At 50.2% G+C, this 15,213-nt stretch overlaps 1 protein-coding gene across 2 annotated transcripts in view; it reads right to left on the reverse strand.

Moving 5' to 3' along the window:
* The window catches only part of NRP1 (neuropilin 1), a 93,701-nt gene that overhangs the window by 29,959 nt on the left and 48,529 nt on the right, over positions 1-15,213 (reverse strand). For both annotated transcript variants that reach the window (XM_040992573.1, XM_040992569.1), the window contains exons 5-6: positions 13,193-13,348; positions 11,530-11,696 (exon numbers count right to left, since the gene is read on the reverse strand). In XM_040992573.1, coding sequence (XP_040848507.1) covers positions 11,530-11,696; positions 13,193-13,348 — 323 coding nt within the window. The remainder of the gene's footprint in view (positions 1-11,529; positions 11,697-13,192; positions 13,349-15,213) is intronic.

Raw genomic sequence — 15,213 nt, forward strand, 5'->3', positions numbered from 1 at the left:
AGGCATGGTCTGAGTGCTGTGTGTCTCTGCCGCTGCAGGTGGACCAGCAGCACATAGCCTTCAAGCCAGGATGGACACATGGTTGCTCCCTGGAACGATCCAGAACCAGCCACTACTGACAGCATAGTGTGAAGAAACAGCCCTGTTGCTGCAAATGGAAGTCTGTCCTGATCCATAAAATGCTGCCTGTTGGGCTGGCCCTGGCCAGAGAGTGCGGTCTAGCTTTGACCACTCCCATGGCAGAGCAGCACAGCCTGAAAAAACAAGAGTCCAGCAAACTGATGCCTGATTAAAAACAGGAAAACACTTCTGAGGGCATGGAGTGAGGGGGGCATGGTGGAGTGTCTCCGAGATCTCTGATGACTCAGAGGGCTGCTCAGTCCATTGACACCACCAGCCAAAGAGAACACTTTTGGGCAGTTGGCTTGTTTCTGCAGAGAAATCCTTATTTTCCATGGACATCCAGGCAGCTGCAGCCTCCGAGGGTTTGTTTACAGCACTGACCCTGGGGCGCCGCAGGACCTGGCTTCTGAGAACCCACAAGGCGTTCCCTCCCAAGGTGTCCCTTCTCCACTGAGCAACATGATTCTCCCAGTGCTTACAACGGTGTGCTGTCAGTCAGTAGAAGCCCATGGCCTGAATGTCTCCATGGCCTGTCACAGTCCTTACAAGGGCTCCTGTGTATGCCCTCCCTGAGGCTGCACAGCTGTCACCCTGCACACAGGGACAGTGGCCCTGACCTGTACCCTCACGCTGGCCCTTCAGCTCATAACTGAACTATCAGGCAATGCTAGTTATCACTCCTCCCCGATTGTTTTTGGAAATTTCTTTTATAATTAGGGAACTACCTGGGGTTACTTTACTATCTATCAGCTCAAATTTGACCCTTGCCCATGGAAAGCAAAACCCGTGGATGTGGGGTTGCTGTTAACGATGCAAGATGGGGTGAATGGTGGGTTGCAGCAAAGATAAAATACAGAAATATTACAAATTCTGGAGAATTGAAAAAAAAAGCACAGGATAGGAAGAATCTCACCATTTCATCTTCTCATCTGAACTCTTTGAATTAATCCTTTCTTTCAGAGTTAAATGGAAAGTGAGCACTTCCTGGGATAGACAGATTGCTGTTTCCAATAAAGCGGGTGCTGAGAGTGAAACAACCCGTAAGAACGAACACAGAGGGTGGGCTGGTCAGTCAGGTCAACACTGACGTGGCTGTCACGACACTGAGGTAGGGAAAGCTGGCTGCCCTGACAGCCCTGCTCCTGAACCTAGAGCATGGCAAGGGGGGACAGGGGAATCCCAGGGAAGGGCAGGCTGTATCCCTGGCAGGTGGAGGAGGTGACACTGGTCTGAGCTTCACTTTACATCGGTCCCAGCACTTCCTCTATCTCACATTCATTGTTTTTCTTTCTGATTTGGAAGCAACTGATTAGGAAATCAAGCTCTTGTTCTGAAACATTCTTTAGAGTTCCGTGGGTTCTGTTTGCACAGGAAAATCCGCTGCAGTTGTTACAGCTGGCACAAAGAAGCAAAACCTGATGCATTTCAACTGCAGCCAAGCTTGGCTGCCGAGGCCACTGAGACCCCTGAGTGGCAGCTTGTGGCAGCGATATGGGAAACACTGTGATGGATGTGGGGCAGGGCAAAGGGGAGAGAGAAACTTCGCACTGTGCTTATGAATTCCCTGCTCCTACCGTGGACATGGGCTTCCCACTGCCTTCAACGCAAGCAGGGGAAGAACTTATCTGTCACCTGCTTATATGTCACACCTTTCCACCTGAGCCACATGATGTGGAATATGAGACCCTGGCAGTGTATGTACAGACCTCATGGTGCACCCAGGGTGGCCACCCCCTCCAGCCATTGCCCAGGTCCCCACACAGCACAGCCTGATACATATACACCTGCCCACTTTGGACTCAAAGCCAGATACCTGTTCCAACTATATCCACAGGATGATAAGCGCTGATCACCACTGTGCTATCATGTGTCCACCTTCCAGGCTGGATGAACTCCCTGGCTCGGGCCCTGGCTTTGTGTCTTGGTTTTGCTTGCTTGCTTGTTTGTTTTAAGATTATTTATTGGAAAGACAGATTTGAAGGGAGGATAAGAGACAGAAAGATCTTCCATCTTCTAGTTTATTCTCCCAAAGGCCACAAGAGCCAGAGCTGAGCCAATCTGAAGCCAGGAACCAGGAGCTTCTTCCAGGTCTCCCATGCGGGTGCAGGGTCCCAAGGCTTTGGGCCACCCCCCACTGCTTTCCCAGGCCACAAGCAGGGAGCTGAATGGGAAGTAGGGCAGTTGGGATTTGAACCGGTGTACAGATGGGATGCTGGTACTGCAAACTGGAGGATTATCCTGTTGAGCCATCGTTCCTGACTCTGGCTTCCTGCCAATGTACCTGTCATCCACCAGGGAGACCTGGGTGGAGTTCAAAGTTCTGGGCTTTGGCCCTGGCCAGCTGTAGCCAGTGAATATGAGGGCTGAACCAAAGGATGGGAACTCTGTCAAAATCTTGCGGAAAATGGAATGGAAAGATAAGTTTTTTTGGTTTAAGAAGAATTTGAAACCCATGCATGTAAGAGAGCTTCAAAAAAAATTTTTTTTTGAAAAATGAGGGTTGTGACAGAATTTCCACTGGACTTTAAAACAGCTCTCCTGAAGTCTATGGCAATGTGGATCGTCACACAGCCACTCCACTCTCTGATGCAAAATTCAAGACTGAAACACAGCACTTGGCAGCGTTTTGATACAACTGCCAGTATTTTAAACAAAATGGAAATGGAATGAGCTGCTTTTTAATCTGCTCGAATTACGTTTGATAAAAAGATTTTAATTGAGATGAAATCTGGAAACATAAATGTTCTAAATGGAGATACTGAAGACACAGGCATAAACAAGCAGCTGTTCCCTCAGAACCTTCTGGAACACAGGTGGTCCCCACCCAGGGAACACTGCAGCTGAGCGTCCGTATCCAGGATGGACCAAAATCCCTACTTCCTGCGACCTTTTCCTTGTCCCACTCCCCGGAAGACACAGGGTTTGACCAGAAAATGGTCATATAAGGTAATTTCTATGGTTCTATCAAGGAGGTTCACTTACTACCAGTGGTTGATTTTTAGAGAAGTTGTCTCAATGAGCAGAAATACTGACTGATTTTTCCTTTCACGGTAAATGCTAAATGCACGAATCCCTTTTTAAAATAAACATGCATCCTTTAAAATGCATGCCCTATTCAGAAGCATACTTTGAAATTTGAAAAATAATCCCAGTGCTTTGAAATGCTGCTGAATGAAAATAGCAATGGCTAGTCTGGAATTCTTAAAAAAAAAAAATCACTCAACTGTTAGACTCCACATGTTGCAGCTTCATTTTTTAAGGTTGGAAACAAACAAAAAAAATATTTCTTTCCTGTGTCTCCCCTGAGCCATGCGTGCCTCATGAAGTACCAAAAAAACTTTCTGTGTCAGGTTTCTTGCACCTGTGGCTGCATGCTTCCTGCACCTCCCTGGTCTCTCTCACCTCTGAGACGAGGCTGAGCAGCATCTCCCATCCTTGGACATGAACCAAGTCTCAGAAGCCAAAGATGGCTGTGCTGATACTCAATGCATAGCCGTCCTGGTGCCCCTTCTCCCCTCTACTTTTCTCATTACTACTCAACTTATGAAAGGCTTACTGTGGAATAGTTTTTGTTGTTGTTGTTGTATCTCTATTTTGTTCCATTTTCCACATTTTAAAAAATATTTGATAGAGAGGTGGAGAGGGAGAGAGGGGGAGGGGCAGCCAAGTTGGGCTTCCATCCACTGGTCCACCCTTCAAATGCCTACAACAGATTGAAACCAGGAGCCAGGTTCCTGATGTGAGTGGCAGGAATCTAAACACTTGAGCCATTGCTGCTGTCTCCTTGTGTTCACTTTCGCAAGAAACTGGCCACAAGAGACAGAGTTAGACAAGGAAGCCAGGCGGGTCTTCTCTGATGTGGGCCACAGGCATCCCAACCACCAGGTCCAGTGCCTGCCCCAGGTCCTAAGTGGCTAAGGCCATGCTCCTAAGGAAGGAAAGGCCTGAGGACTGGAAGGACTTCAAGGCAAAGCACACAGAGGCCCCACAGTCTGCATCAGGGAGAGATGGGAACAGGAATGTCTTCCAGGTACACATGGAAGAACCAAGGGCACAGGGCCCACAGGGCAAGATCCTCTGTATCCTTGGAGAGCTCCATGATGACACAAACATATATGATCCTACGTTCCATGGGGAAAACCTCACATACACACAAAACTGCTAGAGGCTGACCCAGCAAATTCAGCTATGCTTTCCTCTATTGAAATTTTTATTCTGGCATTCAATTTTGGCATATATTTACTTGTGTCATTTTGGGCAACCTCAGGGCAAGAAGATGTACAGTAAACTTATTTTTAGTAGGACCACAGAGTCCAAGTGCTTGAAATGACACAAGAAGCCACGGGGGCCAGTCATCACCACCCGGAGAACTTCATTGACGAGCCCCTTGCGCTTGCTAGGAGCAACGCTGAATGCAGAAAATGCAGTTCAAGGTGTCAGAAATTAAGGCTATAAGAGTAAAAATTGTGGTAGCACCGAGCGATCTGTCTCCTAAAAGAAAGTGATTAGAAGAATGGCACAAATACATTTTTAACCCCACGAGGCAAAGGCAGCTGAAAAAAAAAATGCACAAGCCACTTGCACAAGGGCCCATGTGATGGAGCTCCAGTCGTAACATGTGCACTTAGTCTCAGATGCTCACTCTGTTCGACTGGGGTCGGAACTACAAAAGCACAGTGCATTTTATTACCTTTGGGATTTATGGAGCATTTTAAAGTTTAATCTACTTTCCTCTATTTGGACCTGGAATTGAGAGAGAGAGGAAAAAGCGGAAGGAAGGGAGGAGGGCAGAGAGATGGAAGACACGTGTGTGCATGTTGTTATACACTCACACTTGTGTGTGCATATGTGCACCTGTGCTTCTGTGTGTGCCCATGTGTGTATACATTCCTCTGCCTACGTTGTGCGTGCATGCACACCCACACTTGTGTACACACATCTGCTTTGTCTCAGGTCAGCACCCAGAGCTGCTGCTCTGGCGTGCATCACTACTGCATTTTGAGTACAAGCTTTCAAACAGCGCATGAAATGAGAACTGGCAGGCACTGAATCCTGGCCACACCAGGATGCTCTTCTGTCATCTGTGCTGGGAAAAAAAGTCTCAAGCTGGCAGGCTTCTGCCAGCTCTGAAGACAGTGCTTGCCGTGGGGGCTTTCCAATCATGATGTGATGGTTACTCAAAGCCTCGGCACCCATGGGTGACATCACACACATGTAACCATGGTCACTGCTCACTCATGTGAACGCTACTATGTGCTGTGAAGGGTGCAGTCATTACCACTGGGCAGAACCGATCCCAACAAAGGAATTCCTAAAACCACTGCTGTAAAACCTGCACGTGATAGATTCCATTAACATTTTCCTCCTGAGGAGTCTCAACAGCCCAATAATTTTAAACACCACAGACAAGGATAGCCTTTCACACAAAACAGATGTGAATCCACAGACCTCGCCTTCTCCCCGACGTGACACTGGGTGGTAACCGACAGCTCTCAACGTGTCACTGAGGTTGCAGACGCCACACTTACTACTCCTTCCATGAAAAGGCAAATCAAGGGACTATCTCACCACGTCCCTGACTTCTGATCGCGTCTGAAGCTGGAAAGCACCAGCATGCCACATGGAAATGAACACAGGATTCCAGTTAGCGATCCACAGTCCCACACCAGAGTGCCGGGGTTCAGTGCTCAGCTCCTGCTCCTGTTTGCAGCTCCCTGCTAACGCACTGCCCGAGAGGTGACAGAGAGGGCTCAGGTGCTTCGGAAGGGAGCTCCTGCCTTCCGGATTCAACCCGGATGCTCCTCGCTGCATCAGGCCTCTGAGGACTGAACCTAAGGATGACAGCTCTGTGTCACTGCCTCTCCAGACAGTAAAACACTACAATTAACCGATGAAAAAGAAAATGAAACTGAGTAGGCAAAGGCCACGGACCCACGTGGAAGAGCCCTTTCTGCCTGAGTCTGGCAGTGGTGACTTGAAACGTTAGCCCTGTATTTCCTTTTCTTAATCATTCTTTGTTCATTTTGAGGCTCCATCTAAAATAGCATCTGTATTTGTTTAGCTAAAAACAGTTCACTCTTAACAGCTAAATATAGTGGAACCTAAGATAAATAAACAAGGAGGTTGGAGATGCTGTTTTCCTGTGTTATGTAAACAAATAATCTCTATTTTCAGCAAACAAAGGCACTAGGGTTCTGTTCCAATAATATGTTCAAAGGTAGCCAAGCCGCAAGCCGCTTTGTCTTTTAAAAGTCCGGCTGGTCCGACTAGTCAGAGAAAGCTTTGGGTAGGCTTTCCGGTTCCTTCTATTCACCTAGGGGTCATTCTCTCTCTGATCCGACATGGTCAACGTCAGTGTCAGTGTCTGGAGGTACATTCAGTGCATGTGTGTATGCGTGTATCAGTATGCACATGTGCGTATGTATAAACATTTTTGCACGTTTGTGTGTGTATGTGGGCGCACCGCTGCCCTTCTGGCTTCTGCAGGTAGAGCTCAGAGATGCTATTAAACACCCCAGAGTGCACAGACAGAACAGCTGCAGGACCCTCACAGTCCCACACCTGCTTCATGCCACGTGTGGCAACTGAGTGAGCTAGTCCTGGCAGACCTCTGCTCACAGGACTTAGAAAGGACTCTTTGATAGTCATCTCAGCAATGTACTCACGGTACGGACATACTCCCACTGTCCCAGAAATGTTCACAATAAGCGCCCCGAGAGTTCACCGGCAGGACAAGCCAGCCTCTCTGTGCTCCGGGTTTGCCAAGAATACAGTCTCATAGACTACAGCCCTGCTAGTGGCTGGCATCCTGTGAAAAATCAAAAGCCATTTCACAGCAGATACCTGCTTCACATTCGGCACATTAATATCAGCAAACCAAAGATGTGTCCAGGACGTTTAGAAGGAAAGAAAATTGTCTATGAAGCTAAGATAAATGACAGCACAGAGCTTTAGGATAAATTACTTCTCTTTCTATTTTCAAGATAAATTGCTTCTGTGTCTCTTTTCAATTCTGGGGGACTCTTAACTTGAAAGGTTAAAAAACAAGAAGCTGGGTAACAAATTCTTCTAATCAAATAAGCCAGCACTCACTTCTACCTAAAATGTGATAAGAACATGCGAGGCCGTTTGCAGAGGAAATTCTCAGAATTCACGGACGGTTTCATTCTCTGGCGCTCAGGAGGTCCCACTGGGCGCTGCCCACCTCCTGATGCCTTTAGTCTCCATTCTAAGTGGCAAGGCAAGGCCTGAATCACATCAGAGCCTCTTTGCGAAGGCACTGGTAACAACAGTCACAGGTCTGGATGAGCTGCGTGTGTGTGCACAGGCAGCAGACGTGGAAGCACTTTGGGACCAGGTGAGCCTGAGCTGAGTCTGCAGCCTGACTACTGCGGGGAGAAGCTCCTATGTGATTCCAGATCTGGCCATGCTTTGTGTCTTCCTGTGAGGGGTCTGTCCAGTGCGGTTGCCTTGTAGGAGTACTAGGAGAGGAGCAAGGATCTCTCCACGTCTTGCAAGATGACAGGTGTGGCAAGCGAGAAGCAACTAGGTCCAGGTACAGAAGCCTGAAGGCACAAGGCCGACAGCAGCAGTGAGGTGACAAAGGGAGATTTGAGCCTGGAAAGCAAGAAAGGGGAGGCTCTGCTGCCTGTGCAGCCCTGTGCTCCTGAGAAAGGAGAGTGGGCAGTCACCCCAAGTGTGCAGTGGACCCCAGTGAGGGAGAGTGGGCAGTTCCCCCTAGGTGTGCAGTGGACCCCAGCAAGGAAGGGTGGGCTGTCCCCCCACAGATGTGCAGTAGACTCCAGAGAGGGAGAGTGGGCAGTCCCTCTAGGTGTGCAGTGGACCCCAGTGAGGGAGGGTGGGAAATCCCCCCAGCTGTGCAGTGGACATGAACGGTCATATCTAAGGTGGAATCTTCAGCTGCTATACCCAGGACTGAGTAGAGAAAGGAGAAGGGTATTGTCTCACTGCTTTACTACCTGAGCCGTAAGTGGATGCCAGGTGTTGTCCCACTGGCCACTGCCTTTGAACTCTGAGCCATGGCAACTATCCCCGCTGTCATGAGGGAAAACAGCCAAGTTTTGTGTTTCATGCTCACTAGGCACCAAAAAGGTAGGCACACGGCTGAGTTACCACAGCTGCAGACTGGCCTGGGACCCTGTCACTCCATCAGGCTCCTCTCTCAGCAGGACACTGCTGAGGTCTGCTGTCCCCTCTGCTCCAGAGCGCCCAGTGCTCAGAGCTGCTTCCTTGGCTTCCACTCCTGAAGTCCTGGAGGGAGTGTTTTTGACTGGTGGCCCCCGGTGCTGTTGTATAGTCATTTCCTACCAGGGCACTGTGCTGTGTGTGTGTGTGTGTTTGTGTGTCTGGCATTTGCATCACGGAAAGTCACAGTTGTTGCAGGAAAACACTCCCAAGGGCTTTAATTAAAGCTGGGAGGACAAATCTGTTTACAGTGTGGCCAAAGCCATCATTAATAAGACATGTGAATAATGAGCACGTTAAATCCTGCTTTGTATGTGAAGGACTATGCTGTGATGTATGGGAAATGAGCGGCACACGAGGGCTGAGCAGCAGCAGTCACGGAGCACGCCTGCTTGGGACCTGAACACGTGCTGCGAGTGCAGGGGCAATAGAGGGAGACTTTTTGGTTTCGATGGCCTTAATGGCTTGGGCAATGAAGATGTGAGTGACAGGTAAGGCTTGTTAGGGTTGATTCTCTGAATCCTTGGTCATTTAGCCAGAAATACAGGCAGAACAAAAACCTAAACCAGTAACAAGAGAGTGCCTAGCTAACTCTGACCTGGATGGGATGTGGAGCAGCCTCAGCGGGAGCTGGCCACGGCAGCCTTCCGCTGGGGACTTCCCTGCTCACAGCCCAGCTCCACGGAGACCATGGGTCTCACAGGAAGCCACGGTGGATGTTCTCGTGGGCGGGGTAAGGATGCACGGTGTTCTGTGTCACTCAGCCGTTTCCTGGAAAAGACAATAGGCTCCAGGACTTTTGCTGTCTTGAAGGAAAGGCGGCTTCCGACACCAGCTTATTAACTTAGCACACACAGGGTGTTTGCCCTTGTTGCTACAGCAGTGTGCTTTGCGGGGGCAGAATAGGAACAAATGTCCCCGGCACACTCAGGTGCATGTAGGTTGTGGGACCTTCTCTTCCGTAATTGGAGGTTGAACCTACTGCCCTCTGGGCTGGCTGGGCCATTCCTAAAGCATCTATCCCAGGAAGCATGCCAGTCCTTTCTAGAGGAGTTCCAGAGTGGAAACACACAGAATTACCCCAAAACGGGTGGTGGGAAGTTGGCAGCAGTACCTGCCGTTGTCTTTGGAAGGACTGAGGAGTAAAGCCCTGGCCTTACAGGTCTAGAAACCGCTTTGTTCAGTCAAGGAAAGCTGTGAAAGAGGTGGCCATGTCCTCAGATGGACTTGGCTTTGCAGGTGCAAGTGACAAGGACAAGTTTACCTGCAGGGTAGGGGTAGGTGTGGAGTGGGACAGAACTCACTGCCCAGCCTAGCTGAAGCTATGACTTTGAGCTTGTGCCAGCTTCTGCAGCCACACATTAACAAAGGGGATATCTGTGCCATAGCAGGTGATGCCGAGGGTTAAATTGCCAGGAGGCCAAGCACGCAACACAGGCTGGGCCACACACGCGCCTCCCCTTGGTGGTCAGCAGTTCATGGATGACACCACACAACATCAATGTGTCAGCATCTGTCTCCAAGTGTTTGCAGCATGTGCTGGGTGCCATGTGCTTGCTGTCCTGTGGATGGAGCATGGCTGGGTGACATACTTGGGAGAGTCAGGGGTGCAGTGTGAGTCAAGAGAGCCCCAGGGGTGGGTGTGTTTCACTGTGCTTTTTCTGCCTATCCTGATGACAGTCACCATGTCACAAGATGGCATGGGTCCTGATCTGAGATGAGGAACCAACCTGCAGGTGGTTCAGCGGCTAATGACTGGGACAGGGTGGTGGTGGTAGTGCAAGGGGAGGAATGACACACAACCCCCAGTTCTGGAACCCAGGTGGCTCCTTGTTCCGCCCTGACCATGCCAGCTGAGAGACACAAAGGCTGGGGTGGCTGGAGAGGTTTTCCTTCTCCTGTGACAATCTCATACTGTGTCACACTCCAGGATGACATGCAGACAAGCACCTTGCGAGAGCCCACTTAGTCACTGTGAATCTTGTGTGCAGAATTGCTGCAACTGCAGCTTTGGAACCTGTGCGAGGCCATTGGCCTTGCATTACCACAGGTGGCCCAGCGTGACCCAGAGTGGAACACGCTGAGCTCTGCACAATGTGCGTCTTCCCGCAGGCACGCCTGTCAATCACCCCGACTCCTGGAGGCTCCGAGAGGATGTGGACAGCACACCACCAAGACTTATTTTGACACAGGCCAATTCATTTCCCTTCTGACTTAATCCATAGCTGGGTGCAGCCATCCTGAGGTAAGAGCCTCATCTTTTCTCATGGCGCATGCATTTCTCAGTGTTGTCTTTCGGGGGTTAACGTGGGTTCAGTCTCTGTAATAGGCCATTTCACTTTAAGTGTATGTTAAACTAATATTGACCTTTCCAAAGTAAAACAAAATCTGGTGTTTATGCTCCTAGGACTGAAGCAGAGAGGGCTGCGGAAAGCAGAGGATTAATCATCTTAGATTCTCCCTGCTCGGAAACACTACTCCTTGGGAATCTGTCATCTGCCTCCCTCCCAAAAGGAGACAATGGGACCCAGTGCTGGACAATCTGCCCCCATATGCCCCCTCAGGACAAGTGTGGAGGGTTAGCATGGGTATGTGGATATGGCATGAGCAGGATGCAAGGAGAAAGAAGGTGCCAGTCACAAGGGCACAGAGCCAGTGGCCCTGCACGGCACCCCATACACACATTGCAGACAGCCCTGTGAATAGAACAGACACACTCCCTTCCCTGTTCCACTCCTGTGCAAACAAGAAACTTGACAGCTGAAGTGAGGACTACGCACATCTACCAGGGGGTCCCTTACTCGGGAGACCAGATTGGTCAGAGCAGGCATCAACAGAAAAAATGCAGAGCTGGGAAGAAAAATCAGATCCTACTGCCAGGAACAATGCGTACGCCAATGCTCTGGTTCTGAGCAGGATGGGACTAACAGTCCTGTGTCCTCCATGATGTCAGCAGTGAGTGAACTGTGGGCACTGTTCAGGGATCTGCTTCTGCCCTAAAGGCCTTCCTCAACCCTGCATGTACAGGGCCTTGTTCTTACCTCTATCTGTGCCTGCATCCACACCCATGGCCACACCTCATCCACACATGTATGCTTGCTTGTCCACACCCACACCCATATCTTGTCCACACCTGTGGCCACACTTTATCCACATGTGTATGCTCACTTGTCCACACCTGCACCCACACCTCGTAGGTACCTGTATCCACTCTCGGTAGGAGTCCTCCCCCGGCGTCCATCCATTCTCAGGGTAGTTCAGCCGGGAGCGCTCTGCGGACCAGTTGGTGCTGTACTGGGAGGAGGCAGTGATCTGGTCAGAATGGATCTCCCCTGATTCCATGCCCAGAGCTTCCATGCATTTGAAATCTGAAAGGAAACATGGCAGAATGAACGGTTACAATGGTTTTCCTTCTAAGCTGGTGGACTGTGGAGTTCATTCATGGAGTTGTACAAAGGCTATGCCAACCTTCACCCTGTGTCCATAAGTCACCATCACAGTAATGAACAGTTCTACTGAGCAGGGACAGGATGACCAAAAGGTCATTTAAAATTCATCAGGGGGTATTGCCAATTCAGTCTTATTTTCCATGTAACATATATGTGCTGCTCACATGTGGTACACTCTAAGAGCTACGGATAAACAAAATACATTGTAGGATCACTTCCTTCAATATCTAATGAAATCTGACAGTCTCTGTGTGCAGTGACAACTCATGTTCAAGGGACACTGGCTCTGCCATTCAGGTTCTCCTGGGGCACTGAGGTCACAGCTCCTGGTGCCTTCTGCTCTTACATACCTACCTTTCACCTGGTCATGATCATTAGCACACAACACACGTATGTGTTCTATGACACTCAAGCTCCCATGGTAGGGAAAGTGCAGAGCATGTGGCCCCAAAGAACACCACGCTTTCCTCAGTGTGAAATGAAGATGTGATCAGCAACTGTGTGTACCTGCTGTGTGCACCTGGCCAGAGTTCACACACTGGTCACCGAGGGACTTGGTGCTTAGCACACTATGAGCAGAGCTTGGGAGAGGTGAGCAGGATCATGGTCCCTCTGTTCTCTGTTTTAACAGAAGCACATGTAGCATAAGCCTCTTCTTTCATCAGCTGTACCCTTTTAAGCTCAGGGCTGGTATTTGTAGAGGAAATTTATTTATGTGTGCAAAATCCACACACAATTTAAGTAGGCATAGCACCTGGGGTCTCACTGGCTGGGCATTCCCAGTGAGATGTGGCAGAGGGCATGCCGGGCTGAGGTTGGATCTGACCTCCGCACCTCCTTCCCTGGGGCCTCTCTCTAAGCTACGTCATGCTCCAGCAGCTGGGAGAGACAGGCACAAATGATTTATTCTTTTCCATTATAGTTTTTTTTTTCTCCCCCTCAGGCCCTTCGTAAGGGAGCTGGGAACGACAGATGCTTTGAGAAGGAGGTGAGTTTGCTAATGGAGGACACAAACGCCATCACTGTGGTTATGTGCCTCTTGGATGGGACAGTGAAGGCTGAATTTAAAACGTGATTCTTGCGTAAAGAATCCACTTATATTCACACAAGGGAGTAGAATGTCATGGCTTACCGCTGGAGTCTTCCTCAACCCAGACACCTGTCTGTGCTTCCCAGGAGTGGGGTTGCCCGAGTTGGATGGAGCCTGGCGTTCCATTTCCCATCCCGCCCTCCCAGACAATGAGGTTGGAGGCCCGCAGGCAGGCTCCTAGGCCAGTTTTAGGAAGAAAATGAATCTAATGGTTCCTCCCATCTATATATTTTTTAAAGAAGTTGAAAGAAGAAGACACATGAGGCTGTGGCTCAGGACGAGGTTGGAAGAGGGAGCCACAAGCCCCACTGGCCCACACACTGACCTTCTGAGATGCTGCCTTGTAGGATGCTATAGTTGGCCGAGAAGCCTTCTTTGGCTATGGCACTGTCAGTGTAGAACACCATGGACAGGATGCCCGAGGAAGCGCGGATCCGACCCGGCGTCTTCTGTCCACAGTAGCGCCCGATGTGAGGGCCAACTGGAGGGCAAGAGGGAATGTCAGAGAACGTTACTGTGATTTCCAGAACAATGGCCACTAGAGAGATGCAGCCCACAGCCCCCCAGCCCGCAGGAAGTCTTTACCTGCTGGTAGATGCACACAGGACACCCTGGGTCAAGTCTGCAATGGGAGGCAGAGCCTGGGAGGACCATTTGGGGGAGGGAGGAACTATGGGAAAGTATCTTGGCCTCCTCCATCCAGGACCAAACTGCATGTGTGCCTAGCAGCAGCAAGAGGGAGGGGGGAAACACCCAGGATGCTGTGGTCATTAAGGCCTCATGCTTCTTAACCTGACACATGCTCCGAAGGGAATCCTGGGCAAGACTGAGCTTCTGAGCACCCAAGTGGTTACAGTAGGGGGATCCTGTTTCCCTTCTTACTCTGTTAAACATCACAGACCTGGGCACAGGATGCTGGGTCACACCCTGCTCAGATACTGAGCAACTGCATACTAACTCAGAATAATGGTCATGCTAAGATGCACGGACTGTGGTGCTGCCGTTGTCATTTATATCAATAAAACAGGCAGCACATCTGTCCAACTTCTCTCTGAAATCTGAGCGTGGTGACATTCCATGGCAAGCAGCAGCCAAGAGAGGATTGCAGGGTCAAGCGATACACCCGAGTCACTGAACAGTCTGGGGCAGGGACCCACCTGTGTTCAAGTCAGGTGGCTGTCCAGCTCACAGTGGCTGCAGACACCCCCAAATGGGAACAAACAGCAGTCTATACTCCCTTCTCTTCCCTCTTTCCTTTTTTTTTTCTCCCTTTCTCAGACTGATTTATTTGAAAGGCAGAATGACAGAGAAGGAGGGAGAGGCAGAGAGAAAGATCTTCCATCTGCTTGCTTACTCCCCCAGATGCTGCTAACGCTGGAGCTGGGTTCCCATGTGGGTGTGGCTGGGCCATCATCCTCTGCTGCTTTCCAAGGCAGATTAGCAGGAAGCTGGATCAGAAGGAGGGCAACAGTGACTCCAACCTGCACCCATATGGGATGCCAGGGTGACAGGTGACAGCTTTACCTGCTGGGAGAACTCCTCCACTCCCTGATCCAGATCAGCACCAAAAGGTCTTTTTCATGTCCTACTTGTGAACGAAACATGCCAGTTTGGGCTGAGCATGTTCTGGTGTAGATGGCCAATTTCAATTATGCATGACACCCTAGGGGGTCAAAGGGGATGGATCCATTCCTCGAGAGAGACCTCAGATAGGCATATGGGGCTCCCTGATCTGGGTGTGAGACTGGGCAATAGACTGCAGCTGCTGAGGGTGGGACATGCTTCCCATGGGGCTCCAACAGTGAGCCATGGAGCCCCCAGGGACCAGTCCAGCTCCCCTAAGCCCTGAGCACACAGAGCCGCCCATGGCTGCCAGGTTTCTAGCTCCTAGTCCACCTTCTCCACATAAGGATTTAAACAAAACCAAAGCCAAGCAGTTGCAAGACAGGGCTGCCTGAGTCTCTGAGAGACCCCTGGTGTGTTCAGAGTAATTGACACGATGGAGCTCAGAGCACTTTTTGTGGCAAGTCCCTACTTTGCAGAGGCCACACGTCTGGTGAGTGAAGGCTGCTGTCACAGAGAATGCAGGGGATGGCCTGGGAAGGAACAAGGGGGCAGACAGGGGCTATGGGCATGGGTGAGACCCAGGGCATTGTATGGCTGTGGGCAGGGGCCAGGGACTTGAGTCCCCTGGAGCACACTGGCTGCCAACTGTCCCTTGCAGCTTTAATCCTGGGCACAGTCTCTTCTGGCCAGCTGAGGTTTTCGTTTTGGATGTGGCCTTATCACTCATGCAGCACCCTTGTCTTCGCAAGGAGTACACCACCCACACATATGTATGGCTGG

The sequence above is a fragment of the Ochotona curzoniae genome, unplaced genomic scaffold, assembly GCF_017591425.1.
Source record: "Ochotona curzoniae isolate NIBS_2020 unplaced genomic scaffold, NIBS_Ocur_1.0 contig_78, whole genome shotgun sequence".
Lineage (NCBI taxonomy): Eukaryota > Metazoa > Chordata > Mammalia > Lagomorpha > Ochotonidae > Ochotona > Ochotona curzoniae.